At 36.3% G+C, this 27,982-nt stretch overlaps 1 protein-coding gene across 1 annotated transcript; it reads right to left on the minus strand.

The window, feature by feature from the left end:
• On the minus strand, window positions 1–27,982 carry LOC145998830 (protein-lysine N-methyltransferase EEF2KMT-like). The gene is made up of 6 exons (XM_083135488.1): window positions 27,720–27,982; window positions 24,676–24,822; window positions 7,882–8,064; window positions 6,400–6,772; window positions 1,529–1,672; window positions 1–140 (listed from the first exon to the last, which is right to left on the minus strand). The coding sequence occupies exons 1-6, from the start codon at window positions 27,816–27,818 to the stop codon at window positions 34–36; spliced, it is 1,053 nt and encodes a 350-aa protein (XP_082991614.1). The 5' UTR covers window positions 27,819–27,982; the 3' UTR covers window positions 1–33.

Raw genomic sequence — 27,982 nt, forward strand, 5'->3', positions numbered from 1 at the left:
TTCTTCTTCTTCCTGCAAGAAGATTCTGATTACTCATCTTGCAATATGTATTCTGTATACCTTGATACTGACATCACTATCATAGTAGAAAAGATTCTGTTCAGGAGTTTCATCCTCAATGAAAGAAAGACTAAATTTCTCTGAAAACAAAAAGAAAAAAGCTTTGTAAATAAATGTATGAACAAAACTGCTAGTCTAGGATACAACATATGAATTTGAAATTCAATCTTCATTTCCGCTTTCATTAACACAAACTATTTGCATACTTTCCACCAGTGACAGCCGGGGGCAACTATGATTGGTAGTGCCAACGTGATCAAGAAATCGAAAAAAAAAAACCTCCGGCCCCCTCCTTGAGGTTGCGCCACTGATCAAGTTGTTTATTCTGGTTTGGTAACGTGGAATACAACGTGTGTTTAAGTAATAACGTACGAATCTGATTCATCTTCACTCACTAACCTATCTTTATACACTACAGGACACTTCCTTAAAAATATAACAATTAGAAGAGGAAATGAAAAAACAACTATCACCTTCTCCTCCCCCATGCACATGTATTCTAACTGGAAGTCGAAAATATCTTTGTTATGAAAAGAAATTGTCGAAATGCCAAAGGAAACTCACATTATCATAGGATTTTTTACTTTTATATTTTAAAAAACGTCTGGATGTCCCTCTTCGTGCATCTATCTATTATCAAAAATGTTCATTTAACTTTGGAAAAATACTAGGTTTGTTTCTCCAAAAGGGCAGAAATTACTTCCCGTCTTACAAATCAGTCATATTTAGCGACTTTTCTCTGAAGGTGGCAACTGTGTCAACACTGCAAAAGTTCCCTCGCTGTGCGAAGCAAAGACGGGCACGGTTCCTTATGAGCTAACCCTGCCCCTGCCACTGTTCTCGGCTCATGGTGGAAATGTTCATCGCGGAGACTTCTTCAACCCTCTGCACGTGTGTCAACTTGGTTAGGCCAGCTCATGGGTGGCACAGACTGTTGCCTCGCGAGGGTACGAACGAAACAGCTGGCGTTGCAGTGAGGAGGTTGGGGCGGTCGTCACGTCAGCTTCACCGATTGCAAGATTCGAATTTCCTTGTCTGTAAACTATCAATGTATTAATTTAACAACACTCGGCGAGGTATACGTTTCTTCTGAGGGTAGTGCCATGGCACGGCGGCTCTACCCCTTCAACCGCCGCTGCTTTCCACATAACAAATTTATAAGTAATATAATAATTTGTTCAGTTGGAATTATAGATTGATTAGCTCATGTGATTTATACACAATCACTTTTTTTTACCAAACATAATTATTTTAAAATTGGTTCAACTTTCATATTGCATGCATATCAGGGAAGGCACACAGACTAGAGTTCCCTAAAAATCACTTCCATTATTTGACTTAACCGAAACACCACTTCCTTTTCGCCAAGCTAGCTGAAAATTTTGACTCTTTACTGTTGAGTATCTTGAACAGAACACTTGTTCCTTATGAATGAAACTAAAGTTAACCTAAACAATTAAAAACTTACCCAAGCTATGTAAAAATCCAGTAATAGTTTCTGGATTACGAACAGTGCAGAGTATAACAGCCATACAGGATGGGTGCCCATGCTTCAGTAGACAATGCAATGCCTCACATAGAGTTGGGAACAATGATGGGTCATACACAACATCTGAAAAATATCAGTCTAGTGCAAAATGTGATACAATGTATGTAATGGGTAAAATCCAACCAGTTTCAAATAAATTATTGTTTTGCTAACACAAAACATAAGAGATCAAATTAGTTATCAGTGAAAAGATGTCATAAAATAAGTAGTAACATAAGAGAAATTGTAACCACAAGGTAAAACTATGTGCATAAGCAACGGATGTGTATCAATAAGGATGGGGACAAGACAAGAAGACTCAAAAATATGCTGTTCTGGGAATCTCTGGAGCAAACAAACGAAAACAAGTCCTCTGCACAAACAGGACTCGAGAGGGCTCGACAGATGATCACGTGAGAGGAATAATGAGTGCATGGAGGAAAGAACGCGTGGATACAGCTACCAGCAGTTTTCAACACCATGCACTGCTTTGGTCCATCCACTCACTTTCTCCCCTTTTCTACCATTATGCATAACTTTACTCCACAGATTCCAGAGACAGAGTGTAGGTATACAGAGAGAAATTGTCAATATAAACTGAAATGTTGTGATACACTAAAATCACCCGAGACCATTATGACTTGCCATGTAGTTCAATCTATCTTGCAGTATCCTGTTATAACTATGTGAGATAAGAGGTACCATTTCGAATTGACAGGATACTGATGCCTATCAGAGGCATCTCATTTCAAACACTGAGAGAAAGGGGGAGGGAATGAGAATTGTTGCATTTTCATATTGCTCAATTTAAGTAGTGCAATCTTCAAAGTATTTTCTTCCAGGTTTATCATTTTTAGTGTTATTAGCAGTATTATTAAAGTTATTAACACTACATAAACTGATAATTCACAAAGCAATATCAACAGGAAACTAAAATACAATAACATGCTGTACTGTAGCCTTCTTGTTTACTTTGTACTTCGTACATGTCAATTTGTTATATTCAGGGGCATGCATATATAATTTTTGATGAAAACGCAAAATGTGAAAAAAAATAACATGTTGTAATGTTCATTTTTCATGTTTCTGAAAGGTATGAGATGTATTTTCCTAGCTTTTTTTGTCACAAAATTATGCGAAATGAAAATAAACTTAAACATGAAATTTAGGGTTTATTTACCGACACAGCACTTTCTGAAGTCTAATATATCCTGCGAGTTATGCAATGCATGAAAAATTTATTAATTCTGCTGTAAATATTCAGGGTGTCTACAAAAATTAAGTCCAAAATTCTTGATTTTTTTTTCATTTTTCCTAACCTTTATTTGTAGGACTCCTACTTAGGTAAAGTTGGAAATTAGCAATTAAGAAAATTATTTAATGAAAAAAAACCTACCAAAAGGCAAATTAAGATGAAAACTGAAGCTGTGTTTAACAAGAGAATTAGACTTGCTTTATCTACTAATGCATGCTGGACTGCATTTGGCACACTAGCGAGGCTCTGGTGTCTGGACTCGCAGCCAGCATAATCTTATGTGGGGTTCATGTTGTACCTACATATTTGTGATTGTCCCTTCATCCATCTTTCCATCATTCATCCTCATATTTGATATTTGCCAAAGGGGCAGAAAAGTGAAGTAAAATAAACTAAATCAATTAATCAGTCATTGTGATAGCAAAAATTCTTGATGGGAAGTATAATTTCTCAACCTACTTGTTGATGTTTTTACTTTTTCTTGACTGGTAAGACACCCTGATACAGGGTGTCCCACGAACGGCGCAACTGGGAATTAAGAGTGGCGTTACTTTGTAACCGAAACCTGTACATACATAAGTCATACACCAAATGTTAGCCCTGTCCAAGTAGATATTTTTAAACATAGAAACAACAAACGGGGTGCAGTGTTGTTCATGCAGTGTTGCCAAATGTAAGTGAAAGTGTAAATTTATTTTTCCACAAAGCATGGAAAATTGCATGTCAAACATTCGTACGGAAATTTGGACGTCAATTTCCACCTTGGGTAGGTGGACTATTTCGCCATCTATAGTTCAAAGAAGAAAACCGATTGTTTTTGCGTATAGCCAATCCTGAAATGCCTCGTAAAGGCGTACCGGTCCAAATGGGTGTTTTAAAAGAATTATGAGGTACAGTGGCAACACTGTTGATGTTTGAAGGCAACAAAAGGTGTGTTTAGTGATGGTCTATGACATGGAAATACTGGAAACAGGAAAAAAAAGAAAATGAAAATTATGGTGAAAAATGTATTACTTACCTACTCCTGGCAACCATGCAATGCGATAAGAGCACCCACCGAACGAGAACAAAAGAATCAGTTAGTTGTGTACTCAGAACTGTTTGAGCCGTGCATTTCGCATTGTTCGTAGGGGAAGATTAGAATTGTTCTGTGAAATGAAGTACTCTTTGGAAGAGAGGGGTGTTCATTGTGGAACATTATTTTTGTTCAAAATCGTACGCTAGTGTAAAAACTGTGTTTCGCGAGAAATATCCGAATAACAGTGTTCTAGAAAATTCGACGATATATCAACTTGTTTCCAGATTTCGTGAAACAGGATCAGTTAATGACAAACCCTACCACAGACAACCACCAGTTTTGACACAAGGTGTGCTGCAGGATGTGGAGCAGAGAATATTACAATCTCCCAGGAAATCTGTTCGTAAACTTGCTGCACAGTCAGGTGTATCAAAAACAACAACTCACCGAGCTTTAAAATAATTGCACCTACGTGCATATAAGGTACAGGCTGTGCAAGAACTGAAGAAAGCAGACAAAGGTGCACGTGTAAGATACTGCCAGTGGTTTAGAAATTTTATAAGAGACAATGGTGTGAATATTTTGGATAAGGTTTTTTTCACGGATGAAGCATGGTTCCACTTAAATGGATATGTCAACAGTCAACATTCTCGACACTGGTCAAGTAACAATCCCCATTTGTTACATGAACAATCACTTCATCCACAAAAGATCGGTGTGTGGTGCGCGATTTCGCGGAGAAAAATAATCGGTCCATTCTTTTTCAACACAACAGTTGACGGAATAGTTTATCGTGACCTTATCACACAGTTTATTTCTGTGTTGGAACGTGATGAACGTGATTGTTCGTTTCAACAAGACTCCGCAACATGTCACACGTCTAATGAAACTTTAGACATGTTGGCAGAGTTTTTTGGCAATCACATTATAAGCAAAAACTTATGGCCCAGTCGCTCCCCGGATCTGACATCTCCAGATTTTTTTCTGTGGGGTTATTTGAAACAAACAGTTTACATTAATAACCCAAGAACACTTGATGATCTAAAAATAAACATTTGCACAGCCATTAACAATATAAACCAATCAACCTTGCATAAAGTTGCTTCCAACATGATAAAACGTGTTGATGAATGCCTCAGGGAAAATGGTTGTCATTTTCAACATCTTTTGTAAAGCTACACTGCCTGTTACGTGCATTGCATGGTTGCCAGGAGCAGGTAAGTAACACTTTTTTCACCATAATTTTCATTTTCTTTTTTTCCTGTTTCCAGTATTTTCATGTCATAGACCATCACTAAACACACCTTTTGTTGCCTTCAAACATCAACAGTGTTGCCACTGTACCTCATAATTCTTTTAAAACACCCATTTGGACCGGTACGCCTTTACGAGGCATTTCAGGATTGGCTATACGCAAAAACAATCGGTTTTCTTCTCTGAACTATAGATGGCGAAATAGTCCACCTACCCAAGGTGGAAATTGACGTCCAAATTTCCGTACGAATGTTTGACATGCAATTTTCCATGCTTTGTGGAAAAATAAATTTACACTTTCACTTACATTTGGCAACACTGCATGAACAACACTGCACCCCGTTTGTTGTTTCTATGTTTAAAAATATCTACTTGGACAGGGCTAACATTTGGTGTATTATGTATGTACAGGTTTCGGTTACAAAGTAACGCCACTCTTAATTCCCAGTTGCGCCGTTCGTGGGACACCCTGTATTTGAGAAGCAGAAATTGACTTCTTTACACAGGAATAAATTTAATACTCTGATAACGATATAACTATGCTATTAAGGGGGAAATGTTCGTGTAATAAGTGTAAATTAAATTTTAATATCAAAATTCCATTTTATATTCTGTTTTTGATTCCAAAATGTGCCCAGTTTTTGTATCAAAATATCAATCTTTTAGTCACCATAAATATGTGGCCCTACTTATATTTAATTACAGAAAGAATACAAATTAATCAGATTTCATAACTCTTACCCCCGTATGGGATAGCATAAATTGTCTTTTGTCGTCATAAGGTCTATGGTACTGCAGTGAGCTTTTACACTGAATCACGATTTACCGCAGAGAAATATTGTGCCTCCCATCCCCTGGTTGAAAGATTGGATTGGATTGATTTGTTGTTTTAAGTCCACTTTATGCACAGTAAGGTTAATCGGGACTGGACATACAGTTTAAAGTGGGATCCGAACCACTATGTGCCTCCACCGGGGGTTGAAAGATTGACCCTGATTTTGGCAAGTATTGCAATGACTACATAAAAATGTTACCCTTTGCCACTTATGCGATACTACAAACACTTTAGCACAGTAAGAGTACTGACATAGAAATGTTAGAATGTAAAAATATATCACTTCTTGGCCATGGAAATATAATGAAATAGAATACAGTGTAAATAAATATAATTGCTAACGACAATTCTATAAATACTTAAATGATAGAATATTAGAATAATTGGCACTTTTATATTTTTTTGATATACGAAAGTATGTAGCAGCTAACAATTCAAAGAAACATTACCTGATGCCAAAATAACATCCACAGGCTTCAGCTTGTCTGCAATGCAATGTGAAACTTCTTCCCACGGAAGCCTTACAATTCTTACATCAGTTCCATCCACCCTGGCATTCAACAGTTCATTTTCATCTGCATGTTCTACACTTCCATTGCCACTAAAGTGTTCTTTGAGTACATTTGCAAAGTTAACTTCGACATTCTGCTGGAGCAATTTCAACACTGACGGATGGCAATCTGAGAACACATACTTGGATGGGTTGCACAGTTGTATTGTGGCTATACCAGTTAGTCCAATTCCTGAACCAAGTTCAAGAACCAACTTCCCATCTATTAGGTCTCTGTGCGACACTGCCCACTCCACTGTTGCTTGTGCAGCCTGTAAAGTGACATATACTTTAGAATGAATTTAAATTATGATTAACACTGAGAAAAGAATTAATGGAAGGAAGGGGGGGGGGAGGAAAGAAAGAAAATATTTTCTTTTTAAAGAGAAAAGAGATACAGCATCCTCATAATTCTACTCGGAGCTGCTGTTTGTAAAAGGACAAGATTTATTTGATACATAATTTACCAGTTACACGGTATGAAATGTATTGTCTCTAAATGCACCCAACACATTTCAATGAATTGAAATTGAAAATGAGAGCATCCATGACACTTTTTACATACAATTTGAAACTGGTTTTTAAGCCTTTTTCACAAAAATGAAGCTTGGTGGAACCCTCATAACTCCCCCCCCCCCCCCACCAAACAATGACTGAGGAGGTGGGTCACCACTCTGAACTTTGGGAACTCTCTCATGAACTTCTAGAGGTATATACCTGGACATTTGGGGTGAAAACCTTTCTTGGTGAACACTTTCTCATCATTGCTGTCTCGATTTTAGTTCCCTCTGCTTCTTCAGTTGTGGCATCAGGAAATGTCCAGCACTCCACCAGTAAGCTCAAAGTCCAAGTTCTTCATAAAGTACCCTGGACATTGATCATTGTGAAATGTTGAGCTCCTGTGCCATTATCACCTGCTTCCGGATGGGATTTCAACGGACACGAACCACCAATGCTTTAACAGCCGCCACTGTTCGTATAGAGCAAAGTCGACCAACTCTCAGTTAATCTCTGGATTGTCCGATACACAAACCTATTGCTGAGCTTCAGGTTTTTAAGGTCTGGAAATTCTCAGTAAGTGGCTTTCCAACCATATGTGGAGCAATTACAGCTACTCTGTTTTCATATTCTCCCCGTCTCCATGCTAAGCACAATAAGATCACGCTTACTCTTTCACACTTGACACACAATGGTCAGGAGGGAATTTCAGCACAAGCATGGTTTATGAGCTTGTCAACCGTATGTACAGTCCAAGCTGAAAGTTTGTGATAGTATTTATGGCTAGACTAGGTAACATACGATCATAAACTTTAGCCTTACAGGTAACTTAGTTCATTGTGCACAGAGAAAATTTAATTTAAAAATGTGAAGTTTGATATACCTGCCAACTGCACAGCCCAGTGGTTCCTTCTGAGATGAGATTGGAGTTTTCCTTTAGAATCACACAGGTTGATGGAGAGAGAACATAATGTCTGTATGATAACTGATCCTTATGCTCTGCATTCAGTAGATTGCAATATGCTGTGTATAAATCTTCTAACACTTCTACACTGCAACTTTCCAACTGAGGAAAAAAGAAAAATAAATGCCATTCTGAAATTCCTGTAAACAATATACCATCAAGTGTGACTATTCAAAGATATTTTTCTCATCAGTGTTTAGTTGAATTATATATAAACTAGCATGCTTTCCATATCTTGTATTGTAGTTCTACGGGAACAAAATTAATATTATAACCAGGGCTCGAAAAATCCCAGTCGCCAGGTTGCCATGGCGACTAAAAATTTCAGCCTAGCGACTGTGATCTTTTGCTGTAATATTGCCATTCTTTTAAGTTTGCATGTACGAAATTTTGAAGATTCTAAGTTCAAATTGCAGTACAGCGTAAGTTAGCAAATGATTTTTTTGAAAAACTCAATATGCTGCCCAAGGCAGAACTTCATTTTATTTTGAAGCATAAACTAAACGTAACGTTTCAACCTTCTAGCAAGGTCTTCTTTAGACTCTGTACCAAATACAAAAGACCTTGCTAGAAGGTTGAAACGTTACATTTAGTTTATGCTTCAAAATAAAATAAAGTTCTGCCTTGGTCAGCATATTGAGTTTTTCATATCATGGAGACAAGGCTTAATGGTGTTATGATTCTTTTATCAACATTGTGAACATTTCATAGAAGCAGTAACTATTCCTTACTCTTTATCCCCCAAACCCTATTTTCCACTTTCTCACATGATTTAGCAATGTTTTGAATATGGTGATGCTCAACTTCTTATAGTATGCACAATAGCCAGTAGGTGATTTCCTGGTGCCTGAATTTCAGAGCTGGTGGCTAGCTTTGATGAAGATTTTTCGAACGCTGATTATAACTTGGGAGAGAGAATCTCATGATAATCTGTTACTGGTCCATTATTTTAACTTTTAAAAATTATTATCAATCATTGCTTTAAACTAGCAATAAAATTGCCAACTTTAGGGCTACTCACAAAGGCTATTTTTTTTTTAAAAAAAATGGCAGTTAACCTTTACAGTTCCGTGGCGCTTATGCAGTTTTTCCCCGAGCATTTAAACGAGTTTTGTAAGGTTTAGCAAAAATCTTTACAGCTTTCTTCCTATGGCAGATAATTTACACATTTTACTAAGAATAAAATGTACTTTGACATAGAAAAGACGAAGTGTTGCTATCTGTATGTATTTGTTATTATTCATGGCTTCAAATGTGAAAATTGAAAAAAAAAAAAAAAAGAAAGAAAGAAAGAAAAGACAAAATTTTGCCCCTCCCTGTTGACACATGGGACAGGAACATAGATGTCCTATTTTCAACCACATGTCTACATTATAATTCAATATTTATTTTGTTCCTAATGCCTTTTGCTGTCCGAAGGGAAAAAAAACAAGTGCATGAGTTTTTCTTCGACAAGGGTTGGCAACACTTACAATGAAGTGCATGAGTTATTTTTGACAAGGTTGGAAACTTGCACAATGAAGCGCAAGAGTTATTTTTAGCCCCCATCCTACCTCTTACCTCCCCACCCCTTTCTTTTTCCTTACGAAGAAGGAGTGGTTGTCTTCTGAAGCAAGCATTGTGCAAAGAGTATTTCACCCGCTGAAAAGCTATCGTTGCAAAACCGTGCCAAATCACTTGTGTGAGCTTTGTCATTCGATGCCTCTTTTACTGTGCCGACAAGGAGAAGGTGTAAATTTAGCAGCAGCTGCTGATGTCATTAGGGAGTTGAAGAGCACCAGCGTCGCTGTCGATGCATATCAACTCTTGGTTTCAAGTTCCATGCACTTCGAGTCATGAGCATAGAAAATGAACATGGTTGCAAGGCTACGAAAAAAGGCTCTGTTCCATCGATCAGCTCATGATCGATCGGGACTGTGACCAAAAATTCCACTGAACAGCATATGATCGATCCGGACTTAAATACAGTTTTTCTCACCTGACAGGTCATTTCATCTTGCTCCCTTGATATATTAGGTGCATCCAGAAAGTAAGTTTCCCACTTGCCCACAGGTGGCAGGCCATGCGTATTGAAAAAAAGTCCATTTACTGGGATGTAGATTAGGTATCAAACAAATGTGTGATATAAGCGAGAAACATTGGTTCCATTTCATGGTGTATATACAGCAGTGTCGCCACTATTAAATCTCCAACCCACATAATATCATAAATTTTGCTTTATTCACGTATCTTACATATTGTTTCAAAAGCAGAAATTTTACACTAGCTTGATATACTAACACAAGTTAAAAAAATTAATAAAATAATAAGAATAATTGATAGATATCTGGAAATAAAGCAAACTTTTTCTTTTGGAAACATGTTAATACTAATAAAATAGACCTAGCTATTGCAAACACTAGCAGTACATTTGTGGCAAAATTACACCTACGACGAAAGCCTTATGCTTAATTTGTGTACAGAGACTTGAACAATGACAGAGAGAGACAAAAGAAAGATGCAGGCAGTGGAGATGAAATTTTTAAGGAGTATATTTAAGAAGACTAGAAGGGTTAGAATGAGGAATGAGGAGATCTGACAGACAGTGGGGGTGGTGAAGTTTCAAACAATTATTCTTAAATACGGGGAATGATGATGACATTTTTTTGTTTAAAATTTGTCTATGACAGGTTCAAAAAACAACACAAGTTACAGTTTTTCATAATAAACCTTTCCCTTATCAGTATCCCATTTCTTGTGTATGGCATTGATTTTAATTTCAGTGGGGAAATATGAGACCTCATTTGTAACATTTAAAAACAAGATGACCAGGAGATAATGTTAGCAAAAGTAGCGAAAATTATTCTAGCTCTGGCAATATTTAGACTAAACGCACGGCCATGAAAATAGGTGGCTGGGCAGAATTGCACTGGTGCAACATATGGAAAAAGCAAAGTGAGAGCTGGACAAAAGTTGCTGGTTCCCGCGCACTGTGTGGCAACAGCAACCGGGCTGTGTTGCATAATTCAAGGGTCAGACCGACCTCTCTCCGGGGCACTTTCGAGTCTCATTTGATACACACCTGGTGATTGTGTGAATTTAAAGTTTGTTACAGGCCCCAGAAATTCAGTTCCATATCTACAACTCTACAATGAGATCTTTCATTCTTTTAAACCTCCAAACGTGGCAACAGCACAAACTTCCGCCACCCACCTAATTTCATGGCTGTGCGTTTAGAGTCATTGCTACTAATTGTGTGTATGAAGGTGTCTTTCACGGTCGAGTCTTCCGTGGCGGCTATTACACTGGGCAGCGAGAGCACGTCTGCTAGCAAAGTGGATGCAATATCCGTGTAAATGGAACTGCTAGCTATGTAATGAAATAAGCTCGAACAATTACATGGACAGTTACAATTAAAGTGAGCATGTACAGTCATGTTCAAAAAATCTGTCGCATGGATTTTTTCTAAGTCCAACGTCTTACGAAATTATGTTGGTAGCTCTGAAACAAGGAAGTGTTGTGAAATATACGATCCTCCAATCAGAGTGAAGTTCGATTCGGAGGAGCAGGAGGCGTGACTCACGGTCTTGTCCACAGGAAGTTCAACCAATGCAGCATTTACAAATATGAGATAACGTCCCCATTGGTTAAATATTGTTTCAATAATGCGAATCGGCAGAAAGATTGCGCAAAAGTTTACTTTGTCGTTTTAATGCTTCTAATCGTTTCAAATTAGTATTAAATTGTCCCAATTATAGTTCATTAGCTTAATATAATGTATTCATGTATGTGTTTGACAATCATATATCACTCATTAGAACAATTTTCACATTGTTTTCACTACGTGAGATGACATTTCATTTACATTTACGATAAAATAGTGGTTTGGGTGTAATAACAGTTTTCATTAATTAATTTAGAGATGCATTTTTATTTGTTGAGTTCATGATTAGGTTAATTCGTCATTTCTCACGAAAAGAGGGAACCACAGCTGAAAGAAAATACACAACTTGAATTATTGAGGTCAAGAGTTTGTTTTAAGATCACTTTTTGCACACATAGGCTAATCACGACTCGGGATACATTTAAATTGGAATCTGAAACATTATGCGACCTGACTGGAACTCGGAAAAGGACACACCGATTACAAGACGTCGATACATTACCACTTGGTCTAGCGAACGCCAATAACAATGAGGGGTTGTGGGAGTGGAAGAGGGGTGACGGAAAGTAGAAAATAAATAGTATTTTTGGGGGTATTTAATGTTATATTTATACACATACAAACCTAGGAAAATATTTATTTTGATACGTGTGTGGGGGGGAAGGGGGAAAAGAGAGGGACAGAAAGATATTGGGAGAGATGGGACGAAGGGGTGATTGTGGGAAATGTTTTATTTTACGTTCAGTAATAAAAACAATCAAATCAATGATGATTATCTTATAAATACCATATTTAATGTAAATTTGTTTTAAAAATGGGGCGGGGAGCTGTTTGTTTTACGTTCAGTGCAGGATAACATGTGGAGACACATAGTGGTTCGTATCTCACTTGAAACTGTAGGTCCAGGCCCCATTAGCCTATCTGTGTATAACGTGGATTTAGAATTCAGTAGAAAATAACGTCGATCTAGTGTTTTGGATTTTAGATGCGTTGAGACCACTAAAATTTCCAATTCTTATAATAAGAAACCTGTCCTCATATTACCATTTTGAAAGAGAGAGAGTTAATTGTATAATCTTTCGTTGTTAGTTTCAAAGAAGACTAATTCAAATAGTAACAATGGGAACGAATAAAGCTTACGAAAAGTTTTTGCCACCGTGCGGATTTGAACCTACGACCATTAGAGTGACAACCCAGTGCGATAACCACTACCCCACGAGTTAAAATAATAATAATAATAATAAATTCTTTATTTCCGTAGACCCATATCCATGGGTGTGGAAAACGTCATACAATACTAAATATTACAAAAGGAGTAAGATTACAATAAAAATAATAAAATGGAAACACAAAAATACAAATAAATCATATGGGTTAAACATAAACAGTTATAAGTGTCACATACTAAACTTGTAAAAGAGATAATTCAAATATAGGAGACATACAATATCAAAAGAATTTAAATGCTTCAATTTACTAATCCAATTTAACTATTGAAATTCATTGAGATTATATAGAGGTATATCTGTTAAATACTGTTTAATTGATTTCAGTTTCTTGTGAGTTTCTGTAATTTCTTTGATGTATGTGGGAAGTTTGTTATGGCATTTTATTCCTGCAACATGAGGTGATTTGTCTGAGAGAACAAGTCTGTGTGCTTGCATGTGGAAGTTCTCTTTTTGACGTGTGTTGTGCTGATGGATGGTCGAATTCTTATCTAATTTACGGTGTTTTAGTACATATGCAATTACTTTGTAAATATATAATGAATATATGGTCATAGCTTTATTTTCTCTAAATAATTCTCTACATGAGTTTCTAATTGGTATTTTGAACATATACCGTATCGCTCTTTTCTGTAGAGTAAGCAATCTTTGAGTGTATTCCTGCGCAGCTCCTCCCCATGCTATTATGCAATATTCTAGGTATGGATATACAAGTCCATAGTATAGATTTGTGTTTATTTCAGACACATTATATTGTGTTAGGAGTTTTAGGAGATATAAGTTTTTCCCTACTCTTTTGCATACATGGTCAATATGATATGTCCATCTTAACTTGTCATCAATAACTAGACCTAAAAATGTAACTGGATTTTCATAATTGATTTGATTACAATCTATTTGTAAGTTTATATTATCAAAATTGGGTTTATTTCCAGGATTGAAAGCCATATACATTGTTTTTTGATAGTTTACATTCAAGTTATATGAATTTAAGTGCTGAGTTATTATATTTACTGATATGTAGGTTTGTCTTTCTAATTGTTCTTGTGTATTTACACTGCATGTTATGGTTGTGTCATCTGCATATGTTAAAATATTTGTATTATCTGGGGCGGGTAAGTCGTTCGGGCCTAGTATAGAGCCTTGAGGGACTCCTGTTTTTGCATATTCAGTGTCAGATATAATTTTGTGAACCACGGAGTTTTCAGTATGTAGTATCTGGGTGTACTGTGGTCTATCCGTGAGAAAAGATTTTATCAGTTTGTATGTATTTCCTCTAATGCCAAGATTGTATATTTTTTGCTTGAGCATAGAGTGGTCTAAGCAGTCAAAGGCTTTGGACAGATCCAGGAAAATAGCACAGGGCATCTATAATTATCTCAATAAATTGAGAAGTAGCTGTACTTGTCGATTTACCCTTTTGGAAACCATGTTGTAGTGGACTAATTATGTTATATTTGGCACAGAATTCGTATATTTTGTTACAAATTATTTTCTCTAACAGTTTTGAGAAAGATGATGTGATCGTTATTGGTCTATAGTTTTTTTTATTTCTGTCTCTATTCCTTTCTTGAGTATTGGTTTAATTATACTTTTCTTCAGTACTTTTGGGAAAATTCCACTATTGATAGAGGCATTTATAGCATACTGTAGTGGTAATGTTATGTATTGAGAACATTTTTTAATTAGATGATTTGACCAACCATCTGGACCTGCTGATTTCTTATTATTTAAATTTTTTATCGTAGTTTCTAGTTCATTTAGGGTTATTTCATCTAAGTAAATGGAGTTCAGTACAGTATTTGATTCAATTTTAGTTGTTTGGGCACTTGTGGGGTCAATGGGACAGTTTACATAGGAGTTTGAGAAATACTTATTGAATGTATCTGCAATGTGTTTAGGGTTAGTTATTTCTACTTCATTTCAAATAATGTGGTATTTTCATTACGCTTATTGGGTTTTCTGCCTCGTTGCTCATTTATGATATTCCAAATTGCCTTTGATGTATTACTATTATTTCTGATATTATCTTTGAGGTGTTTGGATTTTTCATATCTTATTAGTTTCTTATATTCATTTTTTCTTTATTCTATATGACTCACAAAGTTTGTTTTCCTTAGTTATGCACATTTTGTCATAAATATCTTTGAGGTCATTCTTTTTGTGTATTATTTCATTTGTGACCCAGGTTTTGGTTTTTTGTTTGGTTGAACATGCTTTATTTTTAAGGGGCATGAAAGATTTATGAAGTAAGTTAGTATGGTCATGAACTTCTCCCATATGTTTTCGGTTTCACTTTCTTGAAATACTAGAGCCCAATTCTCTTTACCTAACAGGTGTAACAAATAGTTTACGTTGTCTTCCCCCATGTTTCGGCTTTCTATTCGTATAGGTTTTTTTGCGTTGTAATGTGGTTTGATTATACTAACTTCAACAATTTGTGCTGTGTGATCAGATATTAAGTTGTGTATCACTTCTGCTTGTATTGAGTCAGAGGGGAGATTGGTGATAACATGATCTATTAGACTTTCGGAGTTACATGTTATTCTAGTTGGATCTGTGATTATCTGCGAGAGTCCATAGGACCTAAGGAGATCAATGTATTCTGTGTTTTTATTATTGCTCTTGAGGAGGTCAATGTTAATATCTCCCAGGATAATGATTTTGCAATTTGATCTTGTTATTTTTGTTAACATGATTTCTAGCTTTTGATAAAAGAGTCTTAAGTCACTATTTGGAGAACGGTATAGGGTTATTATCTTCACAGATAAATTTCCCATATCAATTTCTATGCCTGCTACTTCAAAGACCTTTTCGATGCATAGTGATTCTAACCAGTGTATTTGTTTCCATCCAATTAGTTTTTCTTTAATGAATATGCCTATACCACCACTTTTGAACTCTTTTCTTGTAAAGAATGAGATCAATTTGTACACTTTTAACCTACAGAATTCTGTTTGTTCTTCATTGAGTCCATATTCAGTTACAGTAAATACATCTGGTTGTAATTCTTCTAGACACATGATTATCTGATCTAATTTGTTGGTAATGGATTGAACATTGTTATGCATAATTTTTAAGGAAGTGTTATATTTGCTCATTTGTTTACTCTCACTTACCATAAAAAAGAGTCCCTTAGTTTGATTGGTTTTTTTATATTCCTTTTCAAAGGCCTGTCCGTGACACTGACACTAATTTTTTCTTCACCTTTTACCGTATCATCATTTTTGTTTGGAGTTACGAGGTTAGTATGACACTGCACTTCACACACTTCACTTTCTGGTTTTTCCTTAAGAGGGTACACTGATTTCTGCGAGGGTGGTGTATTAGTAAATAGTGCATAAAGATTATCACACAGAAGTGTTTTCCCTTTTCCGTTCAGATGTTGGCCATGGTTTGTGTGGCTATCTCTTCCAATTTCACTAACGCTTAGCATTTTTGCTGTGGGAGGGGATTTACAAACTTTGTAAATTTTAGAGTTCACACTGTTCATTTCTAAATTTACACAGGAAGTTGGTATTAGGTCGTATCTGTGTGGAATGGCAGTAATGACGACGTTGGTATGTTTTGTTGTTTCAAGGCAGTTTTTAAGTACTGAGATTACCAATTTTCCTTCATTTCTTGATATATCATTGGAACCACCCATTATGATCACATGGTCGTTTTTTCCATAGTCCTTGCACATGTCAGGTAATGATTTAACAACTTCTGTCAATGGGGCGCCAGGTTTAGTAAATCCAGATACATTGTATTCACTACACTTCTCGCCCAACTTAGAAGCAATACCACGACTATGGCTATCACCCAAAATTAAGACATTACCTTTGTAACTTTTATTGACTAGAGTGTTTTGGTCGTATTTATTTGTGTCAGGACGTTTACTTGTTTTGTGTCGATTTCTCATTTTGCTGATGTGTTTCAATGGGAAAGCATTTGCACTTGATGTGTGAGCCGATGCAGTTGTTATGGAGCTAACTTCTGCATTGTTTAGCACTTCAAACGGGTTTGGATACACAACTGTATTTGATACACTGTGATTGGCTGCATAGTTGTTGGACAAGTTTATCGCGGACTTCTTGTTTATGTTTCGTTTGACCACATCTGACCATATACCATTTTCCATCTTCTCTTCTCCTTTCCGGTTTAACAGTTCTAACTTGTCTGCTTCGAGAATTTTGATGATCTCATTTCTTGTTGATAGTTCACGTTGCAGTTTTTCTATTTCCAGCTTTGCTTTGTAACAATTACAACAGCCTGGCATTTTTATGATTTTTCCTTAAGTTATACCTAATTTTCACCTGTTTATCACTACACTATGTCCTGAGATACTTACGAGTTCGTATCGTCTGTGTGGCAGGTTTTCAGAAGTTTTTTTCAATTATCTACAAGTATTTTCCGACGAGCACAGTAGCACGTATAACTCAACTTGACGCCATTTTTTTTTTTCGTTCCTTCTTACGGCATGATTATGAGTTAAGACCAATTCGTTCAATATGCATTATAAATATAATCCCAAGGGTCCCGGGTTCGAATCCTGGTCGGGCTTGGTTGTTTGTGAATGTCCATTCATCAATTTCATCATTTCATCAATCATCCCCATCTTCGCAAATTAGCCAAGAGGCACAAAACGCGAAGTAAAATAAACTAAATCAAATCAAATCAAATCAAAGAAATATAATCCCCACCCTCCTCTTTATAAACAACACACCCAAACGCTCCTTTGTAGCAAATGAAATAAAGGTGGTATGAATGTCACAAAACATTTAAGCAAAATCTACTATATTTACGACGCAATCGTTTTACATGGAGAGGCTACAGCTTCGAGAATTGAGGTTGTGACGTGGCTTCTTGTAGTGGTAGGGTAGATATTCATATGGCAAGGTTCCAGCGTGCACTAGCCAGTAATTTCCGAGAAAAAAAACTTCAATTTATTTTATGATGGTAAAGTGGTTCGGTGATAGGCTATCAGTATTACACGCCGAAGATTATAAGTTTGACTTCTGTTCGATTACTCCTATTATTATTATATATAGCAACTAAGTATTGTATTTTATTAATAATTGAAAGAAATAAAAATGTTATATATTTTTTTTAAAAAAATAACACTCCTTTCTAATGATTTTTCAATGTTATTTTTGAAAATAATTTTTCAGAATATGTTTTTGAATTTCTCATCATTTTACTAGGATTTGCATAAAAATGATCCATGTGTCATATTCGACGAAATGTCATGTACAGCAAAAGTTATACATTTTCATTTTAGGGAAAATTATCAAGAAACAAAACAAATAAATACTATTGACATCCTTTTGTGAATAGTATTTATATTACATTATTTTTTGTTCACCATGCATAGTTGCATTCTTGTAAACAGCATGAAAAACAATATATTCTCTACATTTCGCAAAGCAAATAATATACGAATTTTCGTAATAAGTAAAATGCAATAAATAATTTTTCGGTTTAATAAGAAATAAAAATCGCAGAGTTAACCGAAATGTGAATCGAACACAGAATTTTACAACCCATAAAATGCCTTGTAGCCTTTGCAATGAAGTGATGTAGATTCAAGTAATAAAATTTCATGCAAAATCGTAGGTTATAAGATTGTTCAATTATATTAAATCAATGTGTCCATAAGTTATTATACTGTCAGCCATTTTGCACATCTCGTTACAAAATCGCAGCACATCACCATTCACTAGTTAATCGAATTGAATATTGATTCACTTCACAGTTCAATGTGCAACAATAGTTTCGACTCATATCACGTGAGATGTAAACTCAATTCAATTCCCTCATTGTATGTAACTTGTATGTTGAGCTCATGTAGAAATATCAATTATGAGCTCTAAGCTAAATTTGATGCTATAATCGCTTGATCAACTCTTGCGTCTCGCTGCCAGACATTCTACGTTCCTGTTTGCTCCAGGTCGCTTCTGCATTTCATTATCATTGTTTTTAGCTCTGTTTCATTCTCATCGTCGTTATAAACCTACGTAATTTCTACTGTTTACAGTAGACAGAATCTACTGTTATCAATTGTAGTACTCTACTGTGTCTCTCGGAAATCTACTCAAAATCAATGATTTCCTACTGAACACTTTCAGTAGGCCTAATGTGTAATTACAGTTGAGGAACTACAAGTGAAATATTATCTTCAGTACTACATAAAATATTGCATGTAGTGTGTTTGAATTTCAATTTGAATTCAAAATTTTGGGTGCGTCAGCACTTAGGCTATTTTGCACCTGTCACTTTATACGGGGTCCAGCACCTTACCAGAACTAAAATAACATAACTGTAACGTCGTGTTGTAATTAAAAAATTAAAATATTATGAATTCGGTTAAAAGCTGAGGCTGTAAAGAGGCACTCAGCACCCACAAGGACCAAACACAGGACAACGCAGAAAATTATACTTACCATGGGGCCAGTCGCCAGAACCTCGTTCGTCTGCAAACTGAAGTCCAGGGTGTACTACGTGGAAGCAATAATTGGGTGTACATACTTCGTGGAAGGTCATCCCTTACACCCTTGTAGTGTGTTTAGCTCAGCATGTTATCTGTAAATATAACTTTTTATTCCTCCTCACTAACAATTTGTTTTTATATCTATTTAAAATTTAAACCAACCTCACTTCCATGTAGTACACCCTGAACTGCATTTTGCAGACTAACGAGGCTCTGGTGACTGGACCTACTGTTAGTATAATCTTTGTAGGACTGCGTGTGTGTTGTCCTTGTTTGTGCTGACTGTCTGTCGCTTTACAGGCTCAGCTTTTAACCCAGGTAAGGATATTTTAGTTTTCAGACATGCTTTTATTTTTGTCATGATAAGGGGCTGGACCTCGTATAGCGTGACGGGTGTAAAATACCCTAAGTTTTCAGGCACACAAATTGTAATTCAAATTTAAAAATCTTAACATAGATGTTTCAAAACACTTATTGATCTACTGAAACCAGTACAGTAGAGAATCTGCAAGTGAAATTAATTTATTCAGTATAGTGTATAATATGTTAAGTTTAATATTTTGGCTGCAAATATTAATTTCATACCCCGTTATTATTCTTTTGTATTTATATCTTTTTGAAAATCTGAACACAGTAGATGTTTCAAAACACCTATTGATCTACTGAAAACAGTAGACAAAAGTTTCATTGGAGTAAGTAGAAAAGAGTCATGAAATAATACCCAAAGAAGTCAACCATTATGAATTAATGTTACATACTTTTTTTATTTAACTTTCCAAAACCTAGGAGCTCAAAATAATACATGGCATGCGATTTACTAGACAGCCTGCTTTTCTGTGATTGATTCGTCGTGCCCAGTCGGGGATAACTTCCGTTCAAGGTAAAAGGGGAAGGGGAAGACATCCACCACAGTACCACGACGTATGAAGTAACATGTTCCCAGGCATCCAATGCAACTGATAAGGGTTCACCTGACCTTGGAAGTGTGGGAAACACGTTTGACGCTGGTTTCCAGATTGCTGTGGCTAAATCTGGAACTAACGGTGGAATAAGAAATAGTTTCTAACATTTAACAATGACATTTTGCATTTACAAAATATGAGATATGTAGACTTTGATTTATTTATTATATAGTAGTAGACGGTAGAGAATTACTTACCACGAAAGTCAAGTTCTAAATTGCAGACATCAAAATGTACTCCAGGTTGTAAAATACATTTGTGATAGACAGCAGATAGGTTAATAAGGTTTACAAGATTGCTAACGAATCTTAAGACAAACATTCAACGAAGGTTGTTGAGTGAGAAAATGGGAAATTGTTAAAAATAGCGGCCTAGTTGAGTGAAGATCGAAGGTTCGAATCTGTTATAGAACCGGCTATTTTTTTACACTAATTTTTGGTGCGTAATATATTTAATGTATTGTCGACATTTATAAAAAACAAAATATGAAAACTCTCCTCCTCCGTAACGGTGCAGTCTAAGACTCTGTGCTTTGGATTCCGACTGCAGCGGGGCGGCATGGATTCGAGTCGTCCTGGGTTCTCGGCCTGTTATCTGTATAGGACCGGTGGCAACCAACCATCGTGAGGAAATTGGGGAGCTACGAGTGACTAGTGTAACCTGGTTTCAGATATCTTCTATAACGGCTGAGGGTTCGACGTGCTGACCAACGTCACCTCGCTGCCAGTTGAAGATAACTCTAGGTAGGATTGTGGAAGGGAGACTGACAGTCGGGAGATAGCCTATGGCCCTTCGAGGTTTTAAAATATGAAAACTATTCCTTCCGTAAATCTAATTTCTCGTCATTGTCACGTGAGATTTCTTTTCAGTATGACTCCTGCAATACTAATTAGTTCCTAAGTAGGATAATGAGATGGACAGAGAGATATTAAATTATGAGTTCACCGTTTAAAAAATTAGCATTAACACATTTTTATATTCACATACCTCTTTACAAATTCCTGAGCACGTCACTACAAATGGACCAATCTAGTGCACACTAGAGCCTTGGCTTATCGATACCTATGGGGTATCCTATAATTACAGTCAAACCACAACCTCAATTCTCGAAGCTGTAGCCTCTCCATGTAAAACGATTGCGTCGTAAATATAGTAGATTTTGCTTAAATGTTTTGACATTCATACCACCTTTATTTCATTTGCTACAAAGGAGCGTTTGGGTGTGTTGTTTATAAAGAGGCGGGTGGGGATTATATTTCTAATGCATATTGAACGAATTGATCTTAACTCATAATCATGCCGTAAAAAGGAACGAACTCGTGGTGTAGTGGTTATCGCACTGGGTTGTCACTCTAATGGTCGTAGGTTCAAATCCGCACGGTGGCAAAAACTTTTCGTAAGCTTTATTCGTTCCCATTGTTACTATTTGAATTAGTCTTCTTTGAAACTAACAACGAAAGATTATACAATTAACTCTCTCTCTTTCAAAATGGTAATATGAGGACAGGTTTCTTATTATAAGAATTGGAAATTTTAGTGATCTCAACGCATCTAAAATCCAAAATACTAGATCGACGTTATTTTCTACTGAATTCTAAATCCACGTTATACACAGATAGGCTAATGGGGCCTGGACCTACAGTTTCAAGTGAGATACGAACCACTATGTGTCTCCACTTGTTATCCTGCACTGAACGTAAAACAAACAGCTCCCCGCCCCCATTTTTAAAACAAATTTACATTAAATATGGTATTTATAAGATAATCATCATTGATTTGATTGTTTTTATTACTGAACGTAAAATAAAACATTTCCCACAATCACCTCTTCGTCCCATCTCTCCCAATATCTTTCTGTCCCTCTCTTTTCCCCCTTCCCCCCCACACACGTATCAAAATAAATATTTTCCTAGGTTTGTATGTGTATAAATATAACATTAAATACCCCCAAAAATACTATTTATTTTCTACTTTCCGTCACCCCTCTTCCACACCCACAACCCCTCATTGTTATTGGCGTTCGCTAGACCAAGTGGTAATGTATCGACGTCTTGTAATCGGTGTGTCCTTTTCCGAGTTCCAGTCAGGTCGCATAATGTTTCAGATTCCAATTTAAATGTATCCCGAGTCGTGATTAGCCTATGTGTGCAAAAAGTGATCTTAAAACACTCTTGACCTCAATAATACAAGTTGTGTATTTTCTTTCAGCTGTGGTTCCCTCTTTTCGTGAGAAATGACGAATTAACCTAATCATGAACTCAACAAATAAAAATGCATCTCTAAATTAATTAATGAAAACTGTTATTATACCCAAACCACTATTTTATCGTAAATGTAAATGAAATGTCATCTCACGTAGTGAAAACAATGTGAAAATTGTTCTAATGAGTGATATATGATTGTCAAACACATACATGAATACATTATATTAAGCTAATGAACTATAATTGGGACAATTTAATACTAATTTGAAACGATTAAAAGCATTAAAACGACAAAGTAAACTTTTGCGCAATCTTTCTGCCGATTCGCATTATTGAAACAATATTTAACCAATGGGGACGTTATCTCATATTTGTAAATGCTGCATTGGTTGAACTTCCTGTGGGCAAGACCGTGAGTCACGCCTCCTGCTCCTCCGAATCGAACTTCACTCTGATTGGAGGATCGTATATTTCACAACACTTCCTTGTTTCAGAGCTACCAACATAATTTCGTAAGACGTTGGACTTAGAAAAAATCCATGCGACAGATTTTTTGAACATGACTGTACCTTGTTACAAGAGGTATTGTAAATGATGTCCTCCTTCATCCACACAATTACGGCATATTTATAGGAAATTTTCGCTAACACGTATCAGTTCCTCTTCTGAAATTGCTTCAATTTCTTTCCTGATACTTTCTTTCAATTCTTTTAATGTATGGCTTCAGTTTTATAAGTTTGGTAGCTCGCCACGCACATGTCATAAAAATTCCTGTTTCTTGTGCAAAGCGCTGAAGGAATTTTTGATTGCATATCAACGTTGTCTAGTTTCTCTTCATTAAGCACATGTTGTTTTACCATTCACTTATCAAGAATAGACCCCGATTACCTACATCACAAGTATCTGAACACTGTACCTGTGTGAAACAAGAACATCTGGGAATTCTGCTGCAAAATGTGTTCTAACTTCCTTACAAGAATTCGTAATGACAAAAGAGTTGTGCATAAAAATGTGTTGTTCAAAACTGTATGCATAGCGTGGCATTATTAGACTGCAGAAAAGCAACAGTAATATGTAAAATAAAACAAAACAATCTAAAACACTTGTTAACACCTTAACACTTCACAAAAACATGCAAAGTAAAGTAAAGTGTTCCCCTGTGCTTAGCACCACGCCATGAAGGCGTATAGGGGGTGTGGGGGTAACGCCCCACACTTTCTTGATCCGGTCGTGAGTGGGGGTGATGTGATCAAAACCATGCCCCTGACCGCCTTTACCCCCCAGGTTTCCCCAGGTACCCATGTTATTCGACGCTGGGTGGGCGCCAGGGCCGCTTCCATCGTTAGAAAAGTTCCCGGATTTGAACCGGCCGGGGATCGAACCCGGGACCTTGAGCATGGTAGTCAGATGTGTTACCGACTGAGCCACCGCGGCCTCTCACAAAAACATGCAAGTCAGAGTAAAGCTGTGGGTCTAAATGCCGGAAGATGCCCTCCCTCCCCATTGCTTCATGGAAGACTCGACAGTGAAAGGCACTGTATTATATATTAAAACAACATATAATGTAAACTTTTACAAAACATAAAAACATATTGTAGAATAAAGGCAATCCTGTAAAAATAACAAGTCTGGCAGGCAATCCTATGTGATCAGCACCAAGTTTGAGCTGCCTTTACCATCCCCTGCTGCCCAGGTAACTGTGGATTAGAGGCAGCATGATCCCCAAAGCCACTTAATGTAGGGACGCTGCAGGAAAATTCTCATCTGGGATCACTTGCCCTGGGAATCAAACCCACGTTGCAGTCTGATGCTTAACAAACTAGACCACTAAACTTATAGTCCCATTATTTTAAAACATATTCATTCACAAGAGTTAAAACAAAACATGGCTGATCTGTTCTGTAACTGTGCAGTGTCTATGCTACTATACACTCTGCTGTGACTATTAACATAAGTAACTAAATCTTAAAAAAATACTTACAATAAAATAATACATTATTAGAGGAAATAAGCACGAAAGAAGAGGAAGGTGATTAAGTATCTTTAGCATTGAAGTCAAGTCACCCTCTTTGTGAACCTATACTTGGATGTGTCATACTTGTGAAGTCCAATTTGTAAAATCTCTCAGACATTCAAAAAGTCGGGGAAGAGGCAGGAGCTACCAAACAAATACTTTAACTAATATGCAGAGATATGTAGTACTCACCTTGTTTATAATAAACTTTAAAAAAGCTTTCTGATAACTGTACTTAATGGGATATTTTATAACCGTTGGATGATTCACAGTGAGATTTAAGAGGTACTTCTGGCATTCACCTGCATCTCTGTCACGCACAAGGTTTTCAAATGTTTCCTGTAAGAAAAGAAAATAAATATCATTGGCCTTATTCATACTTTTGCATGATTGTATGTTTCCTGAATAGATTCTGTGTTCTCAGCATTTTTACACACATAGAAGACAGACCCTTCTGTATCAACAGTCTGCTGTATAATTGCATGTTAAGGCTAGATGCAAAAACTAGCTGAGATCATTGGTAAGACTCACAATATGCAGAAGGTGATGGTGACCCTCCGTACACCTGTGAAAAACTTTTAGTGGATTGAGAAGATTATTATTCATATAAACGTTTTTCGTTGTTTTTAGCATGCGGAGATGCATTACAAGCTAATAATTAGTGATTATGTGGTATGATTTATGACGTTATGCACAAGGAATGCCTACGTTGTTAGGTTAAGTTCTCTTACCATAAATATTGTTGGGGTGAACACCACAAGTGGAAAGTGTACTAACAAACATGTCACATTGTTCTAAGATATTTCAAATTTATGATTTCTTCAATATAGAGCATGCCGCGTATATCCATGAGTTGCAGATGGAAGGTTTAGTGGCCCAGAACAAGAAATGTGTGAAGTGTAGCAGACGTTATTTTAAAAAAATCTTTTTTTTTTCGTTTCTGAATAACAAAAATTGATTACAATAAACAGTGAAAGTGATAATTTACCATTTTTGTTACGTTAGGATGGTTACTTTTCATGCTGATAGTAATTACGCGTTATCCTTCGATATCTGCTGTTGATTTCTTGCATGTATGGTGAAAATTTCTTCAAATAAGTGGCGAAAGTGGTTAGGGTTGCGAGAGATTGGATGTGCCGAGGTCACATTTTGAGGATAAATATCTTGCTTCTTTGTGTTTTCCACATGTTAAAATCACTTTCAGGCATCTTAAAACATCGAAATGTGCAGGTTGGAAAGATAAAATGTTGGAATTTTCAAGGGTGTACGGTCGGTCACCAGCCCCAAGCAGAAGTCTGGTGTAAAATATGGATGTTTCTTTTTGTCTTTTTATCCACTTTATGAATTTTCTATTGTTCATCATTGCAATTACCTAAAGATATAAAGCAATATAAATAACTGTACAAAATATAGTAGATCTATAAACTCTGAGGAGATGTGGACCATTTCCTTCAATGTCTTAATTTTCATCACAGCATAAAATTTATTCTGATATCCTAAAATGTTTAAAAAAAACAAACTAAAACTGGCGTTCTAATTCATTCTCCTCAAAGAGGAGGTTAGTAATTTTTTGTAGGCTAGGTGAATTCCAAGTATGATGTTCCAGATTTACTGCATGCAAGATATTTTGATAATTATGCGATATTGTCCAAACACCTCTCACTCGTTTATTTCGTTAATTTTAGCATTGATACTTACCTATTCTGCATTGCAGAAGATTCTTTAAGGTAAAGTTATGCCTTTTTCCATAAAATAGTGTCAACTTTTCATATTACGAGTCATTATTTGTCTTCCTTGTTCCGCTTGGGTAACAGACAATATGGCGTGCACTCATCATGGATCATCGTGCGCCGTGCTTGTGTTTTGTCGATTTGGAGTGGGTATGCAGTGTTTCAACCTTCTTCACCGAAAAATACCTACTTTCGTGTTCATTATGTCATCACAAACCATTGATGGACAGCCCCAAAAATTATTCACGATAACCCCACAAACCATTGACGGATAGCCCCAAAAACCATTCACGATAGCCCCAAAAACCATTCACGATAGCCCCACAAACCATTGACGGATAGCCCCACGAACCATTGATGGATAGCCCCAAAAACCATTGATGGATAGCCCCAAAAACCATTCACGATAGCCCCACGGACCATTTCCGGCAAGGTTAGGTTAGGTTAGGTAAGCATAGTTTAAAAAAAAATTCTCGTAAGAAAAAGGCACGTTTGGAAACACTGGCGAGACCACGTGACTATCGACGCTCGCGCCATCTGCAGGTACATAATGGAAACAATGGCAAAATGTTGTCAGAAAATGCAAGTTCCTTACATAAAAAGTGATTATTTCTTGTTACTATGCTGAAGTTTTCAGATTCCACGAAAGAAAATACCTCAAAGAACTTCAACAATGCTACAGAAACTGATTTCAGTAAGTAGTTTCTCCTGTAAATATGAAGAAATCCGTTCGGGCGATATCGCATATTTACCGATATTTTTTTCACAATGTACAGGAAGATGAGGAAAGTGATCCAAAAATAGAAAATTGGGCTTGAATAAAATTCATGAGAAGGCATTGGCCCAAGTTTCTTTTTCATTATTGCGATTTCAACATGGTTCAATTTTGATTTACTTCTTTTAACATATACTGCAAAGTTTTAGTAATTACGTAAGATTTTGTTCAATATATGCGGTAACATTATCGTATGGGTAAAACGGATTCCTTCAAATTTCCTTCAAATTTACAGGAAAAGTGCTTATTTCTTGTTGTGCAAGCATTCTATAGAAGGAGAAAATACCTCCACGAACTTTCAAAATGGTACACAAACTTATTTGCGTAAGAAGTTTCTTCTGTAAAAATGAAGAAATGTGTCTCCGATATAACACATTTACCAAATATTCTTCCCAAAAGTAGATTGCAGAAGTTGCAGCTAAACAGAAATCCTTCCAAGATCACCTGTAAAAATGCATTACCTGAAAAAGGTCGTCTTGCCATGTGCCAAATGACTAATGCAACAAACGGAAGTATTATTAATTATTTTATAATTGTGTGAGTTGTGTAGTGATACAGGCAAAAACTATTACGTTATTTAAATTCTAGTTGTGTATTTTGTCACTTTATCCTGGTGTAGAGAACAAATATTACACTTTCACCATGGGTGGACCATTCGTTATCTAACTTCTTCCACTTGACTAACACAACATAGGTTAAACATAAATATATGGGGAAAATAAGGTACGTACGTTTCGAATCAATCTGCCGAGGGGAAAAGATGCAAAAAATTGCTTTTGAATTGTAATGAAATCGGAATGTTCTGAATTAGCACAACTTATTTCACTCATAGTTTCGCTACACAACAGTGATAGGTTCACCCTATGGGTTCACCATGTCTATGGGTTCACCCTTCATAGTCCACACAGAACATTCAATTCAACATAAACAAGGGTGAGCTAAAGGTAACAGACAACATCAACAGTTCAGCAAGTGCGTTCACTCAACCCTGCTT

The sequence above is a fragment of the Lepisma saccharinum genome, chromosome 14 (assembly GCF_977018435.1).
Source record: "Lepisma saccharinum chromosome 14, izLepSacc3.1, whole genome shotgun sequence".
Lineage (NCBI taxonomy): Eukaryota > Metazoa > Arthropoda > Insecta > Zygentoma > Lepismatidae > Lepisma > Lepisma saccharinum.